Source organism: Abrus precatorius, unplaced genomic scaffold, assembly GCF_003935025.1.
Source record: "Abrus precatorius isolate BTA unplaced genomic scaffold, Abrus_2018 Scaffold7, whole genome shotgun sequence".
NCBI classification, from domain to species: Eukaryota; Viridiplantae; Streptophyta; class Magnoliopsida; order Fabales; family Fabaceae; genus Abrus; species Abrus precatorius.
This window is the reverse complement of record NW_020874417.1, coordinates 4,059,055-4,083,671: the sequence shown is the minus strand read 5'-3', so window position 1 is coordinate 4,083,671 and position 24,617 is coordinate 4,059,055. Positions and strand designations below refer to the sequence as shown.

The window sequence follows — 24,617 nt, the reverse complement described above, 5'->3', positions numbered from 1 at the left end:
GATAAGTCCTCACATGTTTTACTAACAATTGGTTAAGCACCTTTAAATTACTTCCCATGCGCTGCTCTTTGTACTTGCCCCCAATAATTTATCTTCAAAGTACGCAGAGGATCCACTGTTCTCAAATGAATAATGTACGACCCGACAACAAGCATATGCACACCACATTTGCTACGTACTAATCAGCTAGACGCCACTAACCTCTCTCTCTCTCTCTCTCTCTCTCTATATATATATATATATATATAATTTGTATTGAAAAGATAAAATTTTGTGTATTGATAACTTTAAATGTTATTATTTTTAATTGAAAATTTATTCTTAAGTTTTAAAAATTGTATTTATCTCACTTATGATTTAATAATTTTTTTATTATTCTATATTTTTAATAAATTTTAATAATAACAAATGAATATGTTAAAAAGTGCATTCGTAATGCTCACGACAAAGTTTACAACGTTTGGTGGATAAGTATGGCAACGATTCATGTTCCATTATTGAAATTGGTTCCTTCATTTTAAAATTTGTAGCTATAGTTATGATCCAGGATTCCAGGCAACTTTTACTTGTCATTAAACCCCAAAACATTTTAAAAGATAAAGAAAAAGAAAAGAAAAACCAAGCTGCACACAGTGATTATATTTTGTAGATGAGAATGAGTATGGTTGCTTATTTATAAATTATGGGGATGTTCATGGCATTTGCATTAGTACACTACTTCCTTGATAGACAATAAACACCACACACTACATAGTTCTGTTATCCAATACATCAAACACACAAGCAGAGACAATTTCTCTCACGCGCAATCACTGTACATATGAAACTTGAGGCTCTTGATGCAACCTAGTATCCCACAATTGATGAACATAGACACCATTGTTTCTGAGACCCATGTAAATATCCATGCAATGTTTTCTCCTGTTCATACTTTCACTTATACCATCCCCACTATCTGAGCAACTAAGAAACATCTCATCCACGTAGCATACAGCTCCACTCTCAAATATATCCCTTAAGAACTTCATTTCAACTTGCCCTGCATTCATCTTTAGAACCACAAAATCAGCATATTGCACAGTTTCTTTGAACCACACGAGGAAATCAAACTCATTCTCCCCCAAAAACGGATCAATGTCCCTATCCACACCCTTATTGGCTTCAGCCTTTTGGGCCAACCCCGGATGATAAACAAAGGTGACACGAGGTCCTTTTACATAGGACAACAACACTGAAGCGTTGTAATGAACAAAATACACACTAAAAGCTTTCTGATCTATGGGATAATATGGTGGGAACCAATCAGTGACATTTGCATCCATCAACTCCCCTACCCCAATATCAATATACACCAACCTCTTCCTACTAGAAACATCCACAAATTTGGGCAAATAGGAGATCCTTTTCTCAAACTCAAGAAGTGGCCTTTCCTCCACAAGAGGCTCCATCAACTCCACCAGAGGCTTGGTGAATGTAACACTTGCACAATCAGCCGGAAGACCATGATGATAAAAAAGGGAACTTGTGTTTTCATTTTCAAATCGTTTCTTGAAAACCACAAGACTAAGCTCGTTGACATAACCAACATGCACTACACTTGAAAATCTCAACAATGAAGACACAGGGGTAGCAGAAAAATCAGTGGAACTCACAAGCAAGGCACCGATTCCACCGGGCTTAAGAATGCGCTCAACCTCAAGCACCATCAATGCAGGGACAGAAACCTTGTCCACATCCTTGGAGAACACGAAATCAAACGAACCATCATTGTACTCAAGGTGGCAGACGATTTTCCTCTGGTTGAAGGAGACAAAGGGGTCCTTGTGAACACCACTGACACTGGAGAACCCCAACCGTTGCATTGTGGAGACAGCCATTGGTGACCCTTCTCCAAGGCATAGACTTTTTGCGCCACGATTCAAAAGGCGTTGACCCATTAACTCGGTGACAACAATGGAAGTCAAATTAATGTGCTTTTTGCAGGTGATGTTGTCAAAGGAACCCCAGAAGGTGTTGAGGATTCGGCTCTGAAACAAGTATGAACCGGGCGTGACAGTGACGTTGTCAGAATCTGAATCTTCGACACAGTCAACGTAGGTGTTGGGAGTCAAAGATCCCAGATCAATGGTGGGTATAACGCGGATCAGAGAAACGATGGAAACAGCAGAGACAAGAAACAAGACGCGGAAGAACACGTGCTTCGCTATGGAGCCGCTAAGCGCGTGGAACTTGGAATGCTTGGAATCCATGGAAAATGCTCTTCAAAATTGGTAGCACCCAGAAGAGCAAAGTCTTCAAACTGAAGAAATGAAAGAGGATTGGAAGAGAAAAGAGGGAATGTAGAACCTGGACGAAGAGTGATTCTCATTCATTGACCAGACCCTCCTTGGAACCTTCTTCATGTTGGGTGGATAATGATAAAGAAGAATACGAAAGAAGCAGGGAAGGGTAAGTGTAGTGAAGAGGGGACCTAGGGCGGGGAACATATAGTGTAGAACAGAACATGAATCATGAATCGATTTTTTGTGATGTGTTTCCTAGGATTACGTGGCATCATATGGAACTTCCTTTTTGTGTTACGGAACATGATAGATAAAGTATGTAACTATTTAATTGTTTAAAAATTTTCATAATTTTAGAAGTGATTGAGATCATAATAAAACATGATAAACATTCTTTTTTATCCTTTAGCTTAGGCTTTAAGATGCATTAATACACTCGAAAAAGATTCTTAAAAGATGTAGCTTAAAGATTCTTTAAGGGGCTTAGTTTTAAAAAATATGGGATTATTCTCATTTTATGCAATTACCGATAACTTGTTGTAATGAAAGAATCAAGCTCGAACTCCATCGCAACGTGGATGCGGGTCTTATTATTATTATTATTAACGATGTTTCAAATCGAAAGTTGCATATAATGATAATAATAATAATAATTTTGTTATCTATCAATTGTATCGACATTTATTCGTATGGCTAAAGTCTATTTGAAGGGAATATTGTTGTGTTTTAGAACACAAACGATTCTGTTGTAGTGACAAGTTACATCGGTCCTATAAATAGATTATTTATATATAATAATGTAACTTTATCTTTAGCAAATAGTTGCATGAAGAAATTTTGATTTTGAACTTTGAAAATTATTAAACTGATTTTAACGACGTGCCTTTATCTAAGTTAAAATAACATGAGATTAGTCGTATTCATCTATGCAGCACCATAGTGGATGATTAACACCGTACGCAGTAAATGAAATAAGAAATTTGGCAAACTATATTATCGGGAAGAAATACAAGTACACCCTGTACACTGCAGAATCGGAAACTTTATTTAATTAAAGAAAGGAAAAAAGGACCATTATACACCTGATGCATGATGCTTTTGAAACACCTTTATTCCGAACTCGAACGGCTGATAATGAAAAATTGACTAGTGGACTAATTTAATAAATAAGGTGCTTAATTGCATGATTGAACTCATTAGCAAACCCATAATGTCCACAACTGCTTTGATTAAATGTATCATAAAGAATACTATTCCAATTTGAGTTATGCTCAACACTACCCATAGTTTCAGTGCTCATCCCTTCTAATTAACCAATACGTGTAGTTTTTCTTTTTTGGGTCATTTACATATTATTTTATTGTTTCAATTTTAGTTTTTGTTTATTCCCATATAAATTATTCAGTATCTTCACCTTAGAGCGTTTGATGGCAAATTTCTTAACTTTTCTTGATATGCCATTTTCATACAAATTAATAATAAAGGTTATTTAATTATTTTGAAGAAAAAAAAACTCTACGAGTTACTTAACTATGTATGGGTAGTGTTTCTTGTTACTAAATAGAAAAAGAGAGAAATGTGAACTTGCTACTTCTAAAGAATGCTACTTGTATAGAGTTTGCAAAAAGCGAAGAGGGTAATTTCTAAAGGAAAAAATATCAAGAGAACAAACTTATGTTGTCAAACCATGCCTTACTTAGCCAAGAGATCAACACAGAAATACCCTTCTCTCCAAATATGATATACACTAATTATTAAATTTCTACAAATCATATATATAGCCTCGAATTCATGAAATTGACTTATGTTACTTTTAATGAGATGAATCACTTCAACGCATTCGAAGTAGCAATGGAGTTGCTTGTAAAATACATTACACGCCGTTTGAAAGTCATAGACCGAACTGGCATGCTCAATATATGTATTATTTGTATAAATTGCCTCCAGTGTTTGGTAATACTACATTTAATGTCACTTAATTAGTTTAATATTTGCTCCCAGTGTTTGTTAAGTAAGATGATTGTAATTAATTATACAAACTACTTCGGTGTCTGACTTCAACTTTTGTTGCCTCAATAACTTAAACTTTTTATATTCATCATTGTTGCCAAGTAAATCACATAACTATCGTCCTGATACATTTTTAATGAGTCCACTCAATCCTGTTTGACTAGGGTTTGGTTCCCTTGAACATTTTAATTATTCATCCATTTTTGTTCTCTATGATGCCAAACTAAATGGGTATGAAGGAGATCAAAATTACGCTGCATTATTTGAGTTATATTATGAGCATTTATGTACAGGTTTTCCATTTCATTAGTCATTACATCTTTGTTTTTATCAAGCCAAATGAGGTAAAGAGTTGATAAAAAGACTTTTTCTTTTCATGCTTTACAGGTTGATGGAGAGTCCATTAACCCCACGTCTTAGAGAAATCCCGTCTCAAATTCTTTCATTTCTACAATCTCTCAAGTAATGGATTTACACTGGTTAGAAGTATCAAAACGAAACGATTTTAAGGGATTGATCCAAATAACTTGATAAATAGTGTGAGTTGAGTTATAAAAATTCAGACCTAATCATAATTTAGCTTAATTCAATTTAATCCGAAATTGGCTTACCCACAATCATTCGTCCATTTTTTTTTATTTTGTAATATTTGTACCTTATTTATTTGGATTTTCATTTTTTTAAAATATGAGTTAGAATTTCATATTTAAAATATATAAAGAAGTTTAAGGCTAGAACAGATTTGTAATCTCCTCCATCAAGTTAATTATAATACATTAATATCAAATATGATATACAAAGTGTTAATATAAGAGTACGATAGTTATAATTTTATATAAATATATTATACATGTTAATTATTGTATTAGTAATGTAATTGTAAAGTATTTTTTTTAAAAAAAAAAGGAAAACTAAACTGACGAACCAGGTTATTTGGGTTGTAAACAACAATAGACTGAGTTAGGATATTAAATTATTAACTAATAAGTTAATTAAACTGGCTTAACTGAACTTGAAAATATTTTATCCCCAGTGGGTAGCTTATAATGGCCGATCCAATTTGAAATTTAACCCTAGTATCAAAAGCGAAACCCAATTAATAGCTAATTTTAATTTAAAATTTACTCTAGTTTGATCTTCAAAATAACCATATGAGCAAACTGAAGCCAAATAAAGGTTTAGTTTCTGGTTTGGTTCTTCTAAAAAGGATAAGGCTGCATTTAGATAGCAAAATATAAGGTTATAATTATTGATTTAAAAATTATCAATATATATATATATATATATATATATATATATATATATATTATTGTTAAATTTTCTAATATACTTTGTCAAAGAATTTAAATCTGTCCAAAATGGTCTTATCTCATTTGAATAGGATTGTCTCCATATTTATTTGAATTTCTTTAATATTTTAAGAAAAATTAATTTTTTTAAAGGTTTTTCTGAATAAATTTTAATTAAAACAAGCGCAATTAATATGTTTTTTAATTCTTAAAATAAAAAAAAATGGTATGGAATCATTCTTTTAACTATGAAAAGTGATATCAATATTACTTTTAATTCAGACAGCAAAATTAAATGTTTAAATTAATATTATTTCTTATTGTTGAAAATTAAACTAATGAATAGGTAGATGTCATTTATTATTATTAAAAATTAATATAATATTGATATTTAAAAATTAAATTAATATTAGTTATTTTAAAACAATAAAATAAATATAAACCAAATTTTAATTTATACCTGGGCTAATTTTTTGGTTTTCCTCGTTGCCTTTGGCTTTGTAAATTTAGCGGAACAATATATGATTGTTAATCATTCATTGGTCAACGTTTAATCGATCAGCGAATATGCAATCTCCAGTATGTTTATTTTTTATTCCATTTTCTAAACAAGTTAATGTAAACTTTTATTAAAATAAAGAAAAAAACAAAATTATTTGTACTTATGCATAAAGCATGCCATCGATTTCACTTAAATATTACTGTAATGACCTGTGATTTGCGCAATTTATAATTATTAAATATATTTGAATAAATGATTATTTTGCTCTTTAAAAAATTTAGTTTGTATATTAAGCTTTAGAAGACTTAAATTTAATTTGATTTCTAAATTTAAAGTTTGAATTTAACATATTTAAAAGTTTCATCAAACAAAAATTAGTATAATCAGTAGTATAATAAGATATTAATTAAATTTAACAAAAAGTACATCTCTATTATTTTAATGTGGCCATTTTATTAATCAATAATTCAATTTTTTTATTTTATATAGGAAATTTTAAAAATATATATTAATCTCAATTGTTAAGAGTAAAATTAAGAAAATAAAAGTACTAAGTTTTATTAAAAGAAATTACATTACAAATATAATATGTTTTTTTAATACTACGTTTATGTAATTAAAATATTTATCCATAAAAATTTGAAATAAAATATTTTTTTTAGACTTGACATATGGCATAAAAACATATTCAAATTATACATTACAATAAGATTTTTTCAACAAATAAAAAAGCGCATATATAATTTTAATGGCCTATAACTTATATATAAGTCAATAATCTGAAGTATTTAAATAAAATAAATATATAATTTTAAAATATTATGTTACAAATATGTAGTAATAGAAATGCTTTGGAATGTATTCGATTCTGTGAAACTATTTTATGTTTGCAGAAAAACGAATTCTTATGTTGATTCTCTGGTTAAACTAAGTTTAGAGATTTTTTTTTTATTATCAGTTTTATGTTCTCTTCTTATTTCTACTTTTTTTTTTTATTATTGAATTTGGATTCTTGTGAGATTAATTTTTTTAGACTTATAGTGTAATTTGGTGTGTGTTGGCGTGTTACCACTTCTTTAGGGAAAAAAATTATACTACAAAATTATTATTATTTGTTTAAAAATGTAGATTTATTTGTTTTTAATCTGATATACACTAAATGATAAACTTCTATCGAGGAATTTCACCTGTTTTTATACCTAAATAAAAGGAAAATATACAAGACACCGAAGATTTAAAAAATTAAAAAAAGTAGGGGGAAAATATATTAATATGGAGTCAAATTAATTAGTGTCAATTAACAATTTAGGAAAAGATTATTCTTCAGTTCTTTAAACATAAAACACCTCGTAAAATATAATCTTGAAAAAAAAAACTCATGGTTTCTAAAAAAATAATTATTTGTATTTGATCTTTTATTTTTTAAAATTTTAAAATAGGACCTTCATAATATATTTTCCTTTATCTAATAAATTTCTTGTAATTTTTTTCTTATTTGATTTAATTAAATATCACCAAATATCTTTAATTTACTATTTAGTTTATTTAAATATCACAAATGTTTCATTCAGTCCTCACAAACACAATAAGTTTTCTATTTAATTCTCTGAGAGGCTAAATAAATAAAGCTCATCATTAGAGATACTAAATCGAAAAAATAAACAAAATGGACTATCGTAGAATAGAAAAAATTATGAATTTTTTAAAATTTTAAAAAAGTACATAATAAAAAATTTGTGAATTTTTGAGAGATTAAAATATATTTAAATAAAAAATGTTAAACCTCATTTTGATATAAAATATACATTTTTATTCATCAATTTATCGGTTTCCAGCAATTTAAAAAAAAATATCATAAATATATGTTCAGAAATTCTTTTGAAGTAAATTAAAAAAGTGTAATTAGTGAGGAATCAAGAAAAAAAATTGTAAATAAAAAAAAGATGTATTAAAAATGTTTTCATTGACTATAAATTTGTAATGACAGAAAATCATTCATATGCATAAAAAAATCAGCAGCAATGTAGTACAACTCCAAATAGTTTAATCTTGGAAAACATTTTCTGTTATATTCGACAATGAATATCGATGTCAATTGTTGTCAAACAATAGATTTATTTTTAAAACATAAAATTCTAAATGATAGAATCAAATTAAGTATTTTATATCTATTTTTCCAAATTGTATTCAGAAAATTTAATAAATAACATTTTTATTAAAAATTGAGCATTAAATTATATTAAATTTTATATTTTTTTAACAAAAATTTACTGTATATAAATTTTCATTAAATTCAATATTGTACAAATTTTGCTAAATAGTATCATCAAGACACCTTTAAAAAACTAATAAATAGAAAATTTTTCTTAAAAATTATGTTGAAATGTAACAAAAATCATGAGATTAAGTATACTTTTACGAGTTTTAATTTATAAATTTATTTTTAATTCTTTAACCACTGCTTAAGGGTATAAATTAATATTTTTCTTTAAATATTAATTTATCATAATTTTTATTGATTATTAGTTATAACTCTAATATATAAAGTATCAATTTGACCTTTTACTATTATTGATATTTTCAGAGTATAATATAAATTTATGATATATAATTATATTTTATTACTTTTAATAAAATAAGTATTTTTTAAATAAATAAAATGAAAGAATTAGAAAGATAAAGCTCGAACCATTGATATTTATATGATAAAAGTCAATTTAAAATCACTATCCAGCATCACGTTGTTATTGGGGTAAGTCTACTTGCACTTGAGTGCATATCTGCCAAATGCCTGTCTTCGACCACAGATAATAAAAGAACACAATCAACACTTTGACTTTGGATTTCAGCTTTCCACTTGAAACACATTTATTATAAACCAGAATGTCGTCCATCAAATTTAAAAGCTGTCAAGGATATTACTTATTGCTGTTTATTTGGCTTCTTGTGCCTGTTAAAATGTAGACCACACTTTTTAACTCTAAATTAGCTTTTTAAATTAACAATTTTAATTTTTGGTAAAAAATATTGCTCACAAATTTTTTATCAGCATCACTAAATTCAAAACATGGATGATATTAAAAACACTATTGAATAAAATATAGAATGTATTTCCTGTAATTCACTTAATAGTTAGAAAAGAAAATTTTAAAAGTGTTATAGTAATATACAAAACAAAAACATCATGCTGTCGTCATTCGTCCCCCTTTTAAAAACAAGGTTTGGATGTTAGTGCGTCATTGGAGGGTAGTTGAATAAAATATAAACAAAAAAAAAAAAAGAGAGAAATTCATCAATAGATAAAAGTTTTTGGTAAACTAACATTGATTGCTAACTTAATGAATATTTAAAGCTGAGATCAGATATAGCAAGTGAGTATTCTCTATTTCCTATTTGACTTCGAATGACAAATAAAGAAAATAATAATTATAATGATGAGAAATGTTATAGCCGTCCAACCATATATCATAATAATGTGAATGACATGTATTATGTATTTAATTAAGAAAATATGCAACATGTCTGCTTCAAGCTTACACCACAACCTGTCTCCATGGTGCCTCTCCTCTCCACTCCTTACTATATTCTCTCTGCACTTCTTTTCAGGCAATTTCTATCTCCCATGATCAGGGTAAGGTTTCATCTTTCTTTCCTCCAAAATAAACACTTATTTCAATTTCCATTGTTCAGCTCAAAATTGTCTTTGGTTTGGTGGGTCCACTGATCATGGCAACTCAAACCACAGGCTTTTCCAAGGAGGATGACCAAGATCATGACACTACTGAAAATAGTGCTCATATCCCAATTCAAAAGGTCCCCTAGTTGTCTCTATTCTTTTCTTACTTTGGATTAACACTATTGTATATTTGTTTTCTTGACTAGTTGAAGCTTGTGGGTGTATTTTTTTTTCTGGCCTTACTTTATTGCCTTTTGTTTATCTATCTTTGATCATAACCTTTCTTGTTTCAGGTGTTCATGCATGACTAATTGATTTTGCATTTTTCCATCTATAGTTTTTAACAATATGCCAGCATACTTATGTGTGGCCCTTGAATTTATAGAAGGGACAGGAATTTGTTCCTAAGTAGAAATTGAATCGATTTAAGAGGCTTAAATGTCCCTCAGGTTTGAATTTGAACACAGTAGACCAGATACTTAGAGCAATGTTTCCCTGGTCTATAATTTTTTATCTTGCTCTGATGTTTCAGGCTCTCAATTGTGTAATTTGTATTTTCCAGTTCAAAATTAGTTTTTTCTTGCAATTTTGGGGAATATAATTGACATTAAAATTTGTATGATCCTCAAATTATCTTTCGAAGAGGGGTTTCTCTTCAAATTTATATATTCTTATTGACTCTCATTTGTTCTAAAAGAATTCGATGGTGATTCTATTCAAAGTAAGCTACTTCTCGAGAAACAAAGCTTCAATTGCTCATCATCAGCAAAACCGTGCGCACCCAAATATCTTCCAATGATTTTCAGTAGTATGGTGCTTGTGTCACAATGATTTGTATCCAAATTTAGATTTGTGAAAGCTTCTGAAATTTTAACGAATACCAATTGATTGGAAACTTTTATGGTTCTGCCTTACATAGCCCTCTTGTGAAGCTACACAACTATTGAGATCATCAGAATTCACATTAACTTTATGCCAATCTACTTTGCATATCACCCCTATGCCAGCACAAACATCATTTGTATCATCAAACCCTGCAAAGAACGAAATTTGTCAACAATGTATCCTTCAATTAAACTACATGTTTCTGATATTGTTGTGTATTAACTATAAGATGAATTACTTTGAAGTTTGATGAGTATACATTTTTCCTTGTCTACTTTGAAGTAAGTATTTCTTGTTCTTCTTTGTTTATTAGGGTCTAGCATCATCGGAAATAACAGAGGAACTGCCAAGTGGACAACATGGAACAAGGAAAAATCTTACCTTGGAAATACTTGGAATAACACAGGAGGAAACAAGAGAAGATTTTGTGAGAATAAACATGCCTCTAACTCCACCTCCAAGAAGAGTGATTTTTTCCCCCTGTCCGAGTCCTAGTTTCCCAAGAAGCAAGGAATCCCCTGGCCCCTCCACATCCAAAAATAGACCAACTATTAAAACCTTTCTTCCCAAACTCAGTTTTAAGTTTCGCAACACAAATTCTGAGATTGAAAAGGCTGCATTCCTAGCACTTGAAGGATCAGTAACAGTGGCACCAAAAAAGCCTCTTCTTTCAAGGACATTATCTCTTATCACACCTAGAGGGAAGAAAACATCATCCTTACCTGTCACCCCAATTGCTCATTCGAATCCAGAATCTGTACATGGAGGGAACATTGCTTATACAGCAACAGCTGTTGTGAGTATCCTGGCAACTATTGCTGTATAAACCTTATAATTATTATGTTTAACTATTTACATACATTGACAATGGAGATTGTTTGCATGTGCTGTTCTCCAACAATGTCAGTTTTTTTCTTGGTTGTTGAATATATCTTACTTCCTTTCCGAAATATCTGTCTGTGTAAAAGTCAATAAACTACCTGAACTTAAATTTGTCAATCAGATGTAAGTGTGACATCATTGTGGAGATGAATCTTTCAGCAATGGTTCTGCTTCACATTATCAGTTAAAAAATTTTCCTATCATATTTCAATTTATTGCAACAGGCCCTTATGTGTGAATCTGTCAAGTATGTCTTGGCACCATCGTAAAATGATGCTTTAATATCCATTAATACCTATATGTACACTTCACAGATTTCATGCACAGAACAATGAGCATTAACACCTGCTTCCCTTTTAATCAACATTTTGAATGATAGTTTCAATTTGCTTTTGGTGGAGTTGACTCAGCCAATTTGTTTGTTTCCACTAGGCATCTAGTGATGAAATCATGATTGTGTAGTATGGCATCAATATTTCCAATATTGGTATGGGTTTCACTTATATCAATCTGATACATGCGTTAAATCGTACAGTCATATGCATCTTTTTAATTGCTGGTCTGTCAATGCTCTATCCCTTTCTTTAAGTTACTCTGAAGTCTGCAATACTTTAATTTGATATGTTAATGCTATAATATAAAAATTCCACTATTATATATTTTTATGCTCTTTTTTACCTTTCCAAATCATCATTAGACATTTTGGTAGCTCTTGTATAATTTGTTACTCACTTATATGATTATAGCTGATTTACACTTCCTTCGTATTACAGGAGAAAGGAGTGCAATTACCAATTCATCGTTCCCGTTCAGTCCCTGTGCTTAACAAAGAAGGTAGCTCACCTGTGACGGGTAGCATGTTTCGTGTAGTTCCAACCACACCACGATTGGATGAGAAAATTGCCACAAGAACATGTATGACATCTCCAACTCATGATACTGGTAAGATTTCTTTTTCACGTTTGTTTTATAAATGATCTGCTAACCTTAGAATCTTCAATAACCTCTTGCTTGCTTATCTTGACCAAACAGTATACTACTTGGAGATGGAATGAATTTTGATGGTTATAATCATTACGACTATCAACTGAACTGAAAATGGCTGCTAATGCTCAGTTCCAAGTAATTTCAAAATGACAAATGCTGACAAACAACTCATTTTTTAACAAACTCTTTCCGATATACTCTATTATTGGGTGAATTTCATGTGGCTCCCAGTGAAAAGAGAATAATGGGTCCATGTTTTCAGCGAGACCCTCATGAAAATTCATCTAATAACTAAGTGTATTAAAAAGCGTATATTGTTTATTACCAGCATTGCTCTTTAAAGATTGTAGTAAGCTTGTGTCACTGACTAAAATACAATAAACAATTTGCTTTCTATATGTGTAATACTAGTGATCGTTTTTTATTACTGACACAACTATTTTGGAACTGTTACATGTTTCCTTGCCTAAAATTTAAGTTAATCCACCAAAGCCTAATTCATCTCTACTAAGCTCATAACTCTCCTGCTCACTTGTCATCATCCTTTTCTTATTTATTAATTTCTATTTATTATCCGTTTCCTTTTTCAGCTTAATGCATGTTTGGAAAGCCCATAAAATCACATTAAATCATATTTTAACGTGAAAGATAACTTATTGCATTGAAATGGATCAACATTAGAATGGATTTGACGTCAATCCAAACACACTATTAATCTCCTGCTTTAACTATCTTAACTGTTTCAGCTATTATGTTTCATCTGTGTACAGGATTGAAGGTCGAATATATTGAATCCTGTCTCATATTTAAGTTGCATTATCTTCTCTTTGGTTCAATCTACACAAACTTATTTTTCAGGGTTAACTAGTGGCTTTGGTAGTACTGCTAATTTCCATTTCTGAAGACATCAATTATTGGCTCCTCTAGATTAAGTTCTTTCAAGTTTCAATAACCGACTTGTGCATCTGAATATTCTGGTACAGTTGAAAATGAGGATGGTGGTGAAGATATTCCCGAAGAAGAAGCTGTGTGTAGAATTTGTATGGTTGAATTGGGAGAAGGTGCTGAGACTCTTAAATTGGAGTGCAGCTGCAAAGGTGAGCTTTCATTGGCACACAAAGAATGTGCAGTCAAATGGTTTAGAATTAAAGGTAATAGAACATGTGATGTGTGCAAGCAAGAAGTTCAAAACCTACCTGTCACCCTTTTAAGAGTTCAAACTGGTCAGGGAGGTCAGGAAGCTGAGACTTCTCAATACAGGTAAGGGCAAATTATATTTCTGTGCTTGAATTTTTTTTCTTGGAAAATTTATAGACTACTTAGTAATTTTTTACGGCTTAGCACAGCAGGCCTTGTTTCATGGACAAGCTTCAATGATAGACTATAATAATAATAATAATAGGAGATTGTTAGTTACACTGATAGAGGACTAAACAATTCGATTTGACATAAGGCATCTAGTTTGCCATAACTTGCAAGAGACACCTATAAATAACTTCATGTCAATTTTAGTGGTCTCATAGTTCTTTGGGATTTATAGCAAGTCAAACTATTTTTACCCCTTTCCCTGACTTTATTATGTTTTATTTTTTGTTTTCAAACATGGCGCAACAGAACTTAAGCAAATTTTTTTATAGAGTTTGGCAGGATGCTCCCATTCTTGTTGTTATCAACATGCTGGCTTACTTTTGTTTTCTTGAGCAGCTTCTTGTAAGTATAGCTACTCTTAGAAAATAATATCCCCTTTAGTCCATGTGAATTCCTGATGTTATCGATGGTCAATGGACAGGTTTCTGGTATGGGATCTGGTGCTATTGCCATGTCTCTCCCATTTTCTTGTATATTGGGTCTCCTTGCAAGCATGACAGCTACAACAATGGGTAAGGCTTTTTCTACTTTTAGACAACTCTGTATACTAGAATTCTTCCTTTAGTATGATTCAATTTACCTTAATTTCTCCAAATTTTTCTTAGTGAGGAGAAATCATGTTTGGGTTTATGCAACTGTTCAGTTTGGTCTGGTGGTTCTGGCTGGACATCTTTTCTACTCATTGGTAAGAAAATCTTTTTGTAATCATAGTTATAAAACATTTTTGTGCTTATTTTTGGTAAATATGACTGACCAATGACCATGCTCCGAGGCCCAAGTAAGTAGATGATTCTCTTACCCCTTTCACTCCTTTCTCTGTCAACTTTTCTTGCCTCTGGAAATTCTCAAGGCCTATTTGCATTCTAAGAAAGATCAAGTTATAAAAATGAAATAATGTTAGCAAAATTTTGTTAAAAGGCATATAGCCATGATCAGTGAGCTAAAAGCTGATAGTGACTAGTCAAATGTACTTAATAATAGCATTGTTGTGGGCTTCATTGTGTTTTTTCAATTGTGGTGATAGAGCATTGGTCAGAATTTCATAATCAAAATATTTCTAATATCATGTATTTTCATATATTTATTTGGCATGGCAGGTTCATATGCAAGCTGTTCTAGCTATCTTACTTGCTACATTTACTGGATTTGGAAGTGTAATGTGTGGAGCTTCTATTCTTATGGAGATTTTGAAGTGGAGGAGAAGATCAGCATCAGCTTCTCAATCAAATCAACAGCATAGTTCCCAGGAGGCAGTACCACCTGTTCAATCATCTGCAGCTCCTCATCAAGGTCAGATTGATTCTCAACAAACTGAAAGTAATTTGGAAGACACTCCTGTGCAAAGTTGATAGAATATTGGCTTAAATACATTTTTGGTCCCTGAAAATATGACTTTTTTTTCTGTTTTATCTGTATTTTAGTTTTAATAATTTTTAGTTTCTATATTTAATAAAAAAGAATATTTTGTTAGTCATCACATCAAGTACTAAAAGTATATGATTTTTATAATTTAAAAATTAAAAACAAAAAAGTAAATAGAGATTTTATTTTATTTTTCAAAAAAGTTGTTTTTTTGGGGACCAAAATGATATATAAGCTTATTCCTTAAATGCTGGCATCACAAAAGCGTCTGGCTGTACATAAAGTACATATTGTACAGACAAGTTTGAGCAGATTACACTCTCTCATGCCATGATACATACAGCAATGGACATGTATCATGTATGGCATCCCCTGTTCCTCGTTAGAAACAAAGAAACCTATGCTTGTACGAGAATTGTTGGGCCACTGTCGCATGAAACAGTGAAATTTGAAGAATTTTTTTAAAATGGTAGTATTTAAATAATGATTGAGGCGATGAATAAAATTTCAATTTAAGGCCGTTCATGTGATTCATAATCTTTTGTTGGTAGGGGAATTATTTAAGCTGTCCTTTGATGTGTCATTCCGTGTATGTAGTAAATGTTAGTCTTTTTATAGAATGTGGCAAAGACACTCTACTCTCTTCTTTTTCTGCGTTCAATTTTTTCTTTTTGGTTACAACGTGGTTTGTGAATTTGATGCACTGTCCGTTTAGTTTAAAATTGAGTAAAATTAAATTTGGTAAAATTGATTTTAAATAGTTAAATGTAATTGAGATATGTGTATAAATTAATCTAAAAAATATTTTAAACTATGCTTGTACGAGAATTGTTGGTAGGGGAATTTTATAAGCTATCCTTTGAAGTGTCACACCTTGTATCGTGCAAGTTTGTTTTCAATGAAGCCATCATTGCTAAATTGACATTTTGGCTTGTCTCACCACCCATTAAATACATACACTTAGATAATCAAATTCAAATCAAGTAATGATAAGAACAATGTAAAGAGCCATTAGTAGCAGAGAAGTAACTCTGGACTTGAAGCCTCGGTTGCTTTCTTGCCTGTGTTTCCGTTAATTGGAATGATACCATCAGTTAGAGTTTGAATTCACATTTAAATATTTCTGGATTTATGTTTACTTTAACGCTATTAGCTGTACGTTTATACATTACTTTTATTTACATGAATTCAAACACCCTAGATGAAGAAAAAGAATTGCTTTGATCAATTTCAAAGATGTCACTACATATATGTTTTTTAACACATTCTTTGTGATGGGTCAGTTTTTTTAAAACATCAAAATACTTATATCGTAAATTGATTTTTTTTTTAAATTACTTTAATTTAAAAGTATGATTAATAATAAAAAAAAAGTCAAACGATGGTATAAAGACTAAAGCTTAAATCATAGTTTCTTTAAAAGCTTAAGGTTAGTTTGATTGAAAAGGACGCGATAAAGTATAATGGAATGATTATATTTTATTTTTTACTAATTTAAAATAAAATATGATGGAATGTATTTTATTTCAATTTATTTAAAAAATCTATATTTTGTTTTGACCAAAAACATATCAATACTTTGTGAATTGTCTTCGGACTAAATATTAAATTCCTAACCAGACATGCCAATTCTAAGAGGATAAACTCTATATACTAAAAGTTGTTGTCTAATGTCAACCTTAGAATGGGTGCAACATGCACCCAACTAAAAATGTGGTATATGAGGAATATTATCAACTTATCATGAATATCTTTATTCAACTATATTTATCATGAATATTTTATTTGCACATTTCATCTATTGTATATTCGTCGGCATGTCGATATATTCCAATTACATCCAAATTAGAAGGGAAATCATACAATAAAAAAATCCTCAAATATACTTGAATTTCATGATGTGTGGTAAATGTTTGTAATTTAAACAATCGTATGGAAACTTCATGTCATGTCATCCTATTATATTGTAATATAATATTCTGTTTCATATTATATCATTTCATTCCACTTAATATAAAGTATCCAAAAAAATGATTAAGAATTAACTTTTAGGTTTAAGATTAATGAATAGTTAAGATATAGAATTAAAGTTCAAAATTAAATTGAATTTTCTATTGGAGGATAATGATACTGATTAGATGACTAGCAGCTGTGGCAACGGTTAGTAGGCGTCTGAAGTAGTCGTGATGAAAGCATGACGTTAAGAAAGAAGTGGCGCTGATATTGCAAGGTCATGACATGGTAGAAAAAATGGTTATTCACTTTGGACAACGGGTAAAAAAATACTTCATGAACAACAATGATGATGAGCTAAAAAAATTAAAATATTTATTTAACTTATGCGTGTAGTATTTACAATTGTATTTCTTACGTCTAACATAATAATTGAAGATATTATGTAGCACTTAAATTTTAATTTATTTATGTTGAATATTCCAAAAATAGAATTTCAATTATAATAAATACAATAAATAAGATAATTAAAACTGGAAGGTCCAATTCTAGTTCAATCCACCAAGCACGAAGCACTACCTTAGAATTTGGGTGCTAATTTTACATATATCTTTTAGCAGGTAGTATCCAATGACTAAAAATTCCCCTAGACTTTCTTCCTTCAAGAGCTTATACGAATTTTCCCACTACCCAAATCGCTCTTTCCCCAACTATGTAATATGTACATGCAACCATGTGATAGGAAAAAACCCGCACATCCATCCACACATACAAAATTAAAGCCAACAGAATAAATAATGGATTTTATGCACACCAAAGTACGGATCACCAAGAACCAATTTCACATTATTCCTGTAATCAGATATCCTAATGACAGCCGTTTTTTACTTACAGTAGGAGGAGGAAAGGATTCACCCTCTCAACCCCACGGTGCCATCAATGGCATGCTCATTCCAGAATATACAATAGAACCGGTTGGTTTAAATTTACTAGAATGACATGTTAAAACTAGGAGACCAACCGAAGGAAAAGATAAACCATGTTAAAAAAATTGCTTAAAATTTCCTTTAGATTTTTGGCAAGATTTATGATTTTAGTCATTGTTTGTAGCTAGAATTGCCAATCTTACTTGAAATTGAAGGCTTCTCCTTGAGGCTGGTAGCTAACAAGGTTTCAGAGTTGCTTGATTGGCTCTCAGCAGCTGCAGGTCTCATCCAGATTTTTATGTGCCCCTCCCGACATGCAGTAAGTACAGATTCCTGAGTAAATATCAAGCCTGAGAGTGGTTCTGTGTGAACACGGTGGGTAACCAGCGGAGAGATTTTTGGAACATCCTGCATACTAGGAGCAGGTTGCAAGGTGCCCAATGGGACAACACTGTCCCAGTGGGACGACTGGCTTCCAGCACTGTAAGTTGGGGATCCACCAGAAGGACGTCGCAAGGGTACTACAATCTCATCCATTTCCAGGTCCCAGAGAAGCAATTGTGTGTCCTAACCGCCAAAATATATTTGGTGCATACGCACTAACATAAGAAATTCGCAAATGCAATACACATAACAAAAAAATTTGGCAGCTTCAAGAAAGAATATTCATGACCCATTATGATCACAAGGATCAAAGGCCATTTTCAAAAGTCTAACCTCACACATAATACTAAACATGGCATACCATACACATACATAATGTATCCTCTAGTGAAGTTTTGAAATGACAATCTTGTCTTGTAAAGAGAGGCGCAGAGACTTTAAATAGGGTCTCACAAATTTCAATGGGACCCCACATATATAATATTTTTATTATATTTATCTCTCTCTTCACATTGTCAAGTGAAACCTGGTATGGGAGGACCCATTCCCGTATATATAAGGGTTGGGCAGAGATGATCTTCTGGACAAGCATTTTGGAACATGTTTCACATTAACTAATTTTCTTTCACAGACATACTCTGGGGAATTAGTAGTGCAAAGCATCATTGTATGAAACTTGAAATCTGCTAAACCATAGTATTCAATCCCTAGATTAGAGAAGTTATCTCTACATACATATGAGGCCTTCCTTATTAATTTTTTTGCCTTTTCAGATTAGCTTAAATAAGGCCTAAAGTTGATATTCCAGTAGCTACTTAATTCTTGGAAGCCATCACAGGACTCATATTAGGATCCGCTGTCTGGAGCTGAATTTTCCCACAAAGTCACTACATAGCTCCAACTAGCAACCAGCCAACTTCTTCAAAAAGATACAGCAATATATTTTCAAAACTGCCCCCCCCCCCCCCCCCACCAAAAAAAATGTCATCATGAGATAAAAAGAGAACAAATTCAGGTGAAAAGCACAATTTTCAAGCAATAGAGCCAAAGCTACACTAGGAGACAGGAAAATGTATAATAATATCTTTCTGAGTACCTGACCAACAGAACCAAACCGATATCTAATGGTCTCTCCATTGTCATTTGAATTAGGGGATGACCAATATGAATCAAAAGCCACCCCACTGACCTGATAAAGCATCAGACAACAGCAAAATTAAGTATTAGCAACAGTCTAGTGCAGGGTTAGGGGAAGGTTGGTTGCACACAACCTTTATGAATGCAAGATCAGAAGATATTTACCAACAGATCACAAGGCAGGAACCTTACTGTTGTGCCAAAGCTCAACTTCTCAAAAACTTAGTACTATTGAACAAAAAATTTTGTCTAGTCAAAATTACCACACAACTTACCCATGAGTTGTGTCCCTCACCCCATGCCACAACCTTGCGATCCTCCACACTCCAAACTTGAACTAAATCATCCTCTCCTCCAGTCAAAACGTATTTTCGATCCATGCTGTTAAAGAAGACTTTTCATTATGCAATTACATTTTTGAAGTGTGAGTTAGAAGACAGAGAACCATAATTACAATCTATAGTAAGTTAAGCAATACTATAATTTTAGAAGCTCTAGAGAAAGAAATGAACTAAGGAAACAAGAGATCCACAAAGACGGCAATCCACTAATTGATTGACTAAACCAAATATGCCTCACCTCCAAGCACAACATAACAAAGCACCATAATAACTTTTCCCACCACATATAAGTTGTTCTTTTAAGTAATCAAACACTCGTAAATAACCTGAATGAAGTAAAATAAATCCATGAAGACATTTTTGTAAAGAAAATTAGGTAAAAACAGAACTATAACCACACAGTGTGATGGTGTTGGATAAAAAAATATACCATCTCTTCCAACAGTTGCTATGTAAGCGCCATCAGTTGAGAAAGAAATACCGTTGATTGAACCCTGGCATATATGCCATCTCGCTATTGGATTACTCTGCATAAGTCAATGTTAAAAGTAAAAAATAAAGATAAAAAATGATAGAGATAGCACACAAAGGTCTCCATGACAGAAAAATCTAGAATCCATCCTACACAAATTAAGCCATAAATGTATTAAATGCACGGCTAATCAAATTCAAGTGTTAAGCAATCTAAATGCAATTTGCAACATTCTGTAAGAACTAAGAATTAACAATTTCATAAGGTAAAAAGAATAATACTAATAAATGTAAATAGTAGCATTGCCAACCCCTTACATAGTTTGAGCCACAACACTACAGATATTAAAGGACACCGCCAATGGTAAAGTACATGGTATTTTATACAGATGTCTACATACAAACCAAAAACTACCATATGACTAAACTTGGCAAATTGTCATTAATTTTTAAAAAATATTCAAATGTGGAGTTTTTAAAATGCAATTATACATATTCATAAATGTGTGTCAAACTTGATACCTTATTGTAACGTGCATGGGCAACAGAAAATTGTGTTTGATCTTTAACAACAGGAAATGAAGAATCGCCAGCAGCATCTTTGTTCTGGAAGTGGAAGGGAAAGTCAATACATGCTCAAATCACCATAGTTTTAATTGAATCAAAGTTGGCATATCTCTTGATTATTGAGTCTTGCCTTTTCATATACATACAAATTCCCATCAGCATGAGCTACAACAAACGCACCATCACCTCCAGGAACCCAAGCAATACAAGTACAACGGCTGCTCAAGGCAAAATGCATCATTCAAAGCTAGTTTTTATACAGTTTCTTTCACATGATAATCCAATACATAAAGATCTTTGATATAGTTTGGACTTTTTTTAACAATTAATAATTTCAAGAAATGACCTCTAGTTTCTCTACATATTACTCAATGCAAAGAGTTTAAGACCATTGAATTTCATAACAAACCAACATTCACAAACTCTACCAAGTATGAACAATATACACTTTAAATAATGAGCCTATTGAAATTCAATCAATGGCATTGCGTCCGATTCGATCACTCTATCGAGTAGAAGTACAGGGATGATTCAATCGATTCCTAAGACCTCAGCTGTATACAACTAAACTACTTTTCCATTAATCAAAAATTGTCTTCAGACAGAGAATAGTTCAGACCAAGATAAATATGATTAGCACGTAGACAAATCACTATAAAAGTGCAGCATACATGTATGGAGGCTGAAACGGAAGGTAAACAGAAAATATGGAAAGAATAACTCAACCATGTGAACAGGAAGAGAAAACATGCTTAAACTTAGCAGATAACTACCATAGTTTAAAAAATAAATAAAAAGTTTATCCAAATAAACTCATAAAAGACACAGCCTAAACACATGACAGTCAGAGCGCCCCTTTACATCTAATGTTCCCTGAACAACTTCATATGATGGCTTACTACTCTTATCTGTCACAGAGAACCCATATTTATATCTCTCAGTAATACAAATGCACAATAGCTAGCAAAATAGTTATGTCATGCAGCCATTTCAGAAAGGCTAACATTAGAAGTAAAAAACATCACAAAGGATCAAACGTTGCCTGTTATTGACAGAACCATCTTTGTTGTAATGCTGGGCCCCAACAAGCTTTTTACCAACATCCTGTAATTGTTGTCTCAGTGACACTGAGTAAACTACAATAATACACATAGGAATAAATTGATAGATTTTAAATATTCCTTCCAAAATACAAATTTAAATTCCAATGAAAGCTTTTCTGTTTACCGTCACCAGTACTCAAGCCAATAAGCAAATCATGCCCATCCTTAGAATCCTGATCAAATGCGTGGCATGTAGGATTTGAATTACTGAAATGGATAGATTTTATGGGATCCTACATCGAACAAGAAATCTCTTGTGAAGAAAATAAAATATGCACACAATCCACCCTTACCCAACCAGCATACCTTGTCTTGAGAATTCAAATCACTTATGAAAATTGCATCTCCAACATTGAAGATCAAGTAAGTTCCTTTCCCATCAAAATTTGAATTAGCCATTGAATTACTTGAACTAGAGGCACCAATAGAACCAATCCTAGCATTTCCCCCAAGGTTCTTGCTGCTACCATTGCCTCCAAAACTAAGAGCCCGGCTTCCGTTGCTTCCTCCCCACAATCTTGCCGCCGCTGACCGTACCCCACTGCTGGCATTGAAACTCGAAGACTGCCCCGTCGGGGTTGAAGGCACCGGCTTGTCCTTGAGATGTGCCAGAGTTACCTGATGATCATTCAACCCAACCAACAAGGTGCAAAAGATTAAAACACATCATATTCTAATTCCACAAACAGTGTCCACAGATACAAAAGTCACGAAGATACACTCATAAAAATGTATGTGCCAGAAAATGATTCCACAAAACAGATAGCTTGTAAGACACACATATAAGGAACTGAATAAGACACACTTACAAAACGACCCTGTAAAAATAATTGAAGCATCAACACAAAAGCCAAAATTGAACTTACAAAAACAGAAAACCTAAATATCTGAAATAAACATTCAACTAAGCATGAATCATAAGGTAAACGCTATAAAGGACTACAAAATTAACGAAGCACGATGTAAAGACACATAACACATAAAAATTAAGAAATAAAAGGACGAAGAAGAAGAAGAAGAAGAAGAGAGAGAGAGAGAGAGAGAGAGGTTACCTGAGAAACGGTTTTGCCATGTGCGTAGTGAATAAGAGCAGAAGGGTAAGACTTGTCATAGTGAAGCTTGTATCGACCTTCAGGAGTCTTGAAATATGTCTTCAGGCCAGTGGTTTGTGTCGCATTCGACGAAGACGACGTTGAAATCATGCCGTTGGCGTTGTTGATCATCGTTACGATTACGATTGGAATCAAAACTGTTGACACGATCACCACATCACACTAACTTCACTCTACTGTTTATAAGTAACTATAGCTATGCTAATGCTAGGGTTTTAATTCAGTTCAATGCTTCACAGCTTCGTCCTTCAAAGCTTCGTTCTCTTCTCTTTGTGCTTTTCGTTTTTTTGTTCAACAATGGCTTTGTTTGATATTTGTGCTTGTTACTGTTGAAGCTGCAGATCACAGAAGAAGAAGAAATGGGGTGGATTGTTTTGCACCGTGATCAGATTTGACGTTGATGCCCGTCGGTCAACGAAATCGACGGCCCTGATTTTAAGTAAACAATTTTTCATTTGTCATTTAAATATTTTATTTCCGTTTAAAATATACCAAACAATACTTTCCGGTTAAGGTTGAAATTTGCACATCACAACCCTCGCTGCTTGTTTGCTTCTTTGGAAAGAAGACGAGAGAAAGAAAAACATTTCAAATTTTATTTTCAAAAATTAAGCATAAACAAATATTTTTTTCTCATTTAAATAAAATTTTACCTTATTTTAGTTTTATAAAAGCAAAATAAAGGGAGTGAAAAAATTAAAATTAAAAAATATTTTTTTATTTTTCTTATATTCATCCAAATAAATCGAAAGTATATACCAAAATAAATCCTATTAATCACTGTAAACAAATTGAGAAACAAATAAATATGTAATTTTTAATAAAAAAATATTGTATGTGCATTAAAAGTTTAATAACTTTTCTATTTAAAATTTTTTAACTACCATTCATAGAGGACTCAATCGTATTTTATTAATTATTAAAAAAAACAGTTATCTACGAAGCTGGCTTCTAGAAACTGATGAATATGCTCATAGTTGTGTTTACTTTTTCTTGTTTTTTGTGAAAGAGTATATGCTGTGTACTCTTTTTCTTATTTTTTTGGTCAGAATATGTGCTGTGTACTGAATACTCGTCATCCACAGTGGGCTTTGTGGTATTGGATGAGAGCTTGGGTATTAAATCCATTAAAGACTATACCCAAAGCCCAAAGGACCAAATCAACTTTTGACCCATGACCAAACAAAGCATAAAAAGCTTTTGACCCAAATAAGATGGACCAAATCAACGCAAATAACTCCAATGCACCATCTTTAAATATAATTGACATTTAATCAAAATGCGAACCATAAGAAAAAAAAAATTGCTGTGCAGAAATGAGTGTATGTATAGTTGTAAAATTTGATGGAAATTGAATTTGAAAAAATATTAAAAGTTAAT

General features: G+C 31.8%; 3 protein-coding genes across 6 annotated transcripts; 1 reads left to right on the top strand and 2 right to left on the bottom strand.

Moving 5' to 3' along the window:
- Nucleotides 1–809: 809 nt before the first annotated feature.
- LOC113870797 lies at nucleotides 810–2,249 on the bottom strand. Its single transcript, XM_027507262.1, has one exon. The coding sequence runs from the start codon at nucleotides 2,247–2,249 to the stop codon at nucleotides 810–812; it is 1,440 nt and encodes a 479-aa protein (XP_027363063.1).
- A 7,325-nt stretch (nucleotides 2,250–9,574) lies between these two features.
- LOC113872039 lies at nucleotides 9,575–15,920 on the top strand. Of its 3 annotated transcripts, XM_027509223.1 has the most exons (9): nucleotides 9,575–9,714; nucleotides 9,829–9,896; nucleotides 10,958–11,440; nucleotides 12,300–12,468; nucleotides 13,497–13,773; nucleotides 14,151–14,223; nucleotides 14,303–14,393; nucleotides 14,487–14,566; nucleotides 14,979–15,920. In XM_027509223.1, exons 3-9 carry the CDS (start codon nucleotides 11,084–11,086, stop codon nucleotides 15,228–15,230), a joined length of 1,299 nt encoding a protein of 432 aa, XP_027365024.1. In that variant the 5' UTR covers nucleotides 9,575–9,714; nucleotides 9,829–9,896; nucleotides 10,958–11,083; the 3' UTR covers nucleotides 15,231–15,920. The 3 variants fall into 3 exon arrangements, with proteins under 3 accessions (XP_027365024.1, XP_027365023.1, XP_027365022.1); XM_027509222.1 differs by lacking the exon at nucleotides 9,829–9,896 and having other exon boundaries at nucleotides 9,619–9,714; nucleotides 14,979–15,884; XM_027509221.1 differs by having other exon boundaries at nucleotides 9,692–9,896; nucleotides 14,979–15,872.
- Nucleotides 15,921–18,024: 2,104 nt separating this feature from the next.
- On the bottom strand, nucleotides 18,025–23,590 carry LOC113872068 (WD repeat-containing protein 20 homolog). 2 transcript variants are annotated; one of them, XM_027509298.1, is made up of 12 exons: nucleotides 23,147–23,590; nucleotides 23,069–23,112; nucleotides 22,432–22,743; nucleotides 22,250–22,358; nucleotides 22,065–22,158; nucleotides 21,153–21,240; nucleotides 20,978–21,061; nucleotides 20,415–20,511; nucleotides 20,223–20,310; nucleotides 19,919–20,024; nucleotides 19,603–19,695; nucleotides 18,127–18,689 (listed from the first exon to the last, which is right to left on the bottom strand). In XM_027509298.1, exons 1-12 carry the CDS (start codon nucleotides 23,346–23,348, stop codon nucleotides 18,294–18,296), a joined length of 1,713 nt encoding a protein of 570 aa, XP_027365099.1. In that variant the 5' UTR covers nucleotides 23,349–23,590; the 3' UTR covers nucleotides 18,127–18,293. The 2 variants fall into 2 exon arrangements, with proteins under 2 accessions (XP_027365100.1, XP_027365099.1); XM_027509299.1 differs by lacking the exon at nucleotides 23,069–23,112 and having other exon boundaries at nucleotides 18,025–18,689; nucleotides 23,178–23,590.
- Nucleotides 23,591–24,617: the final 1,027 nt, after the last annotated feature.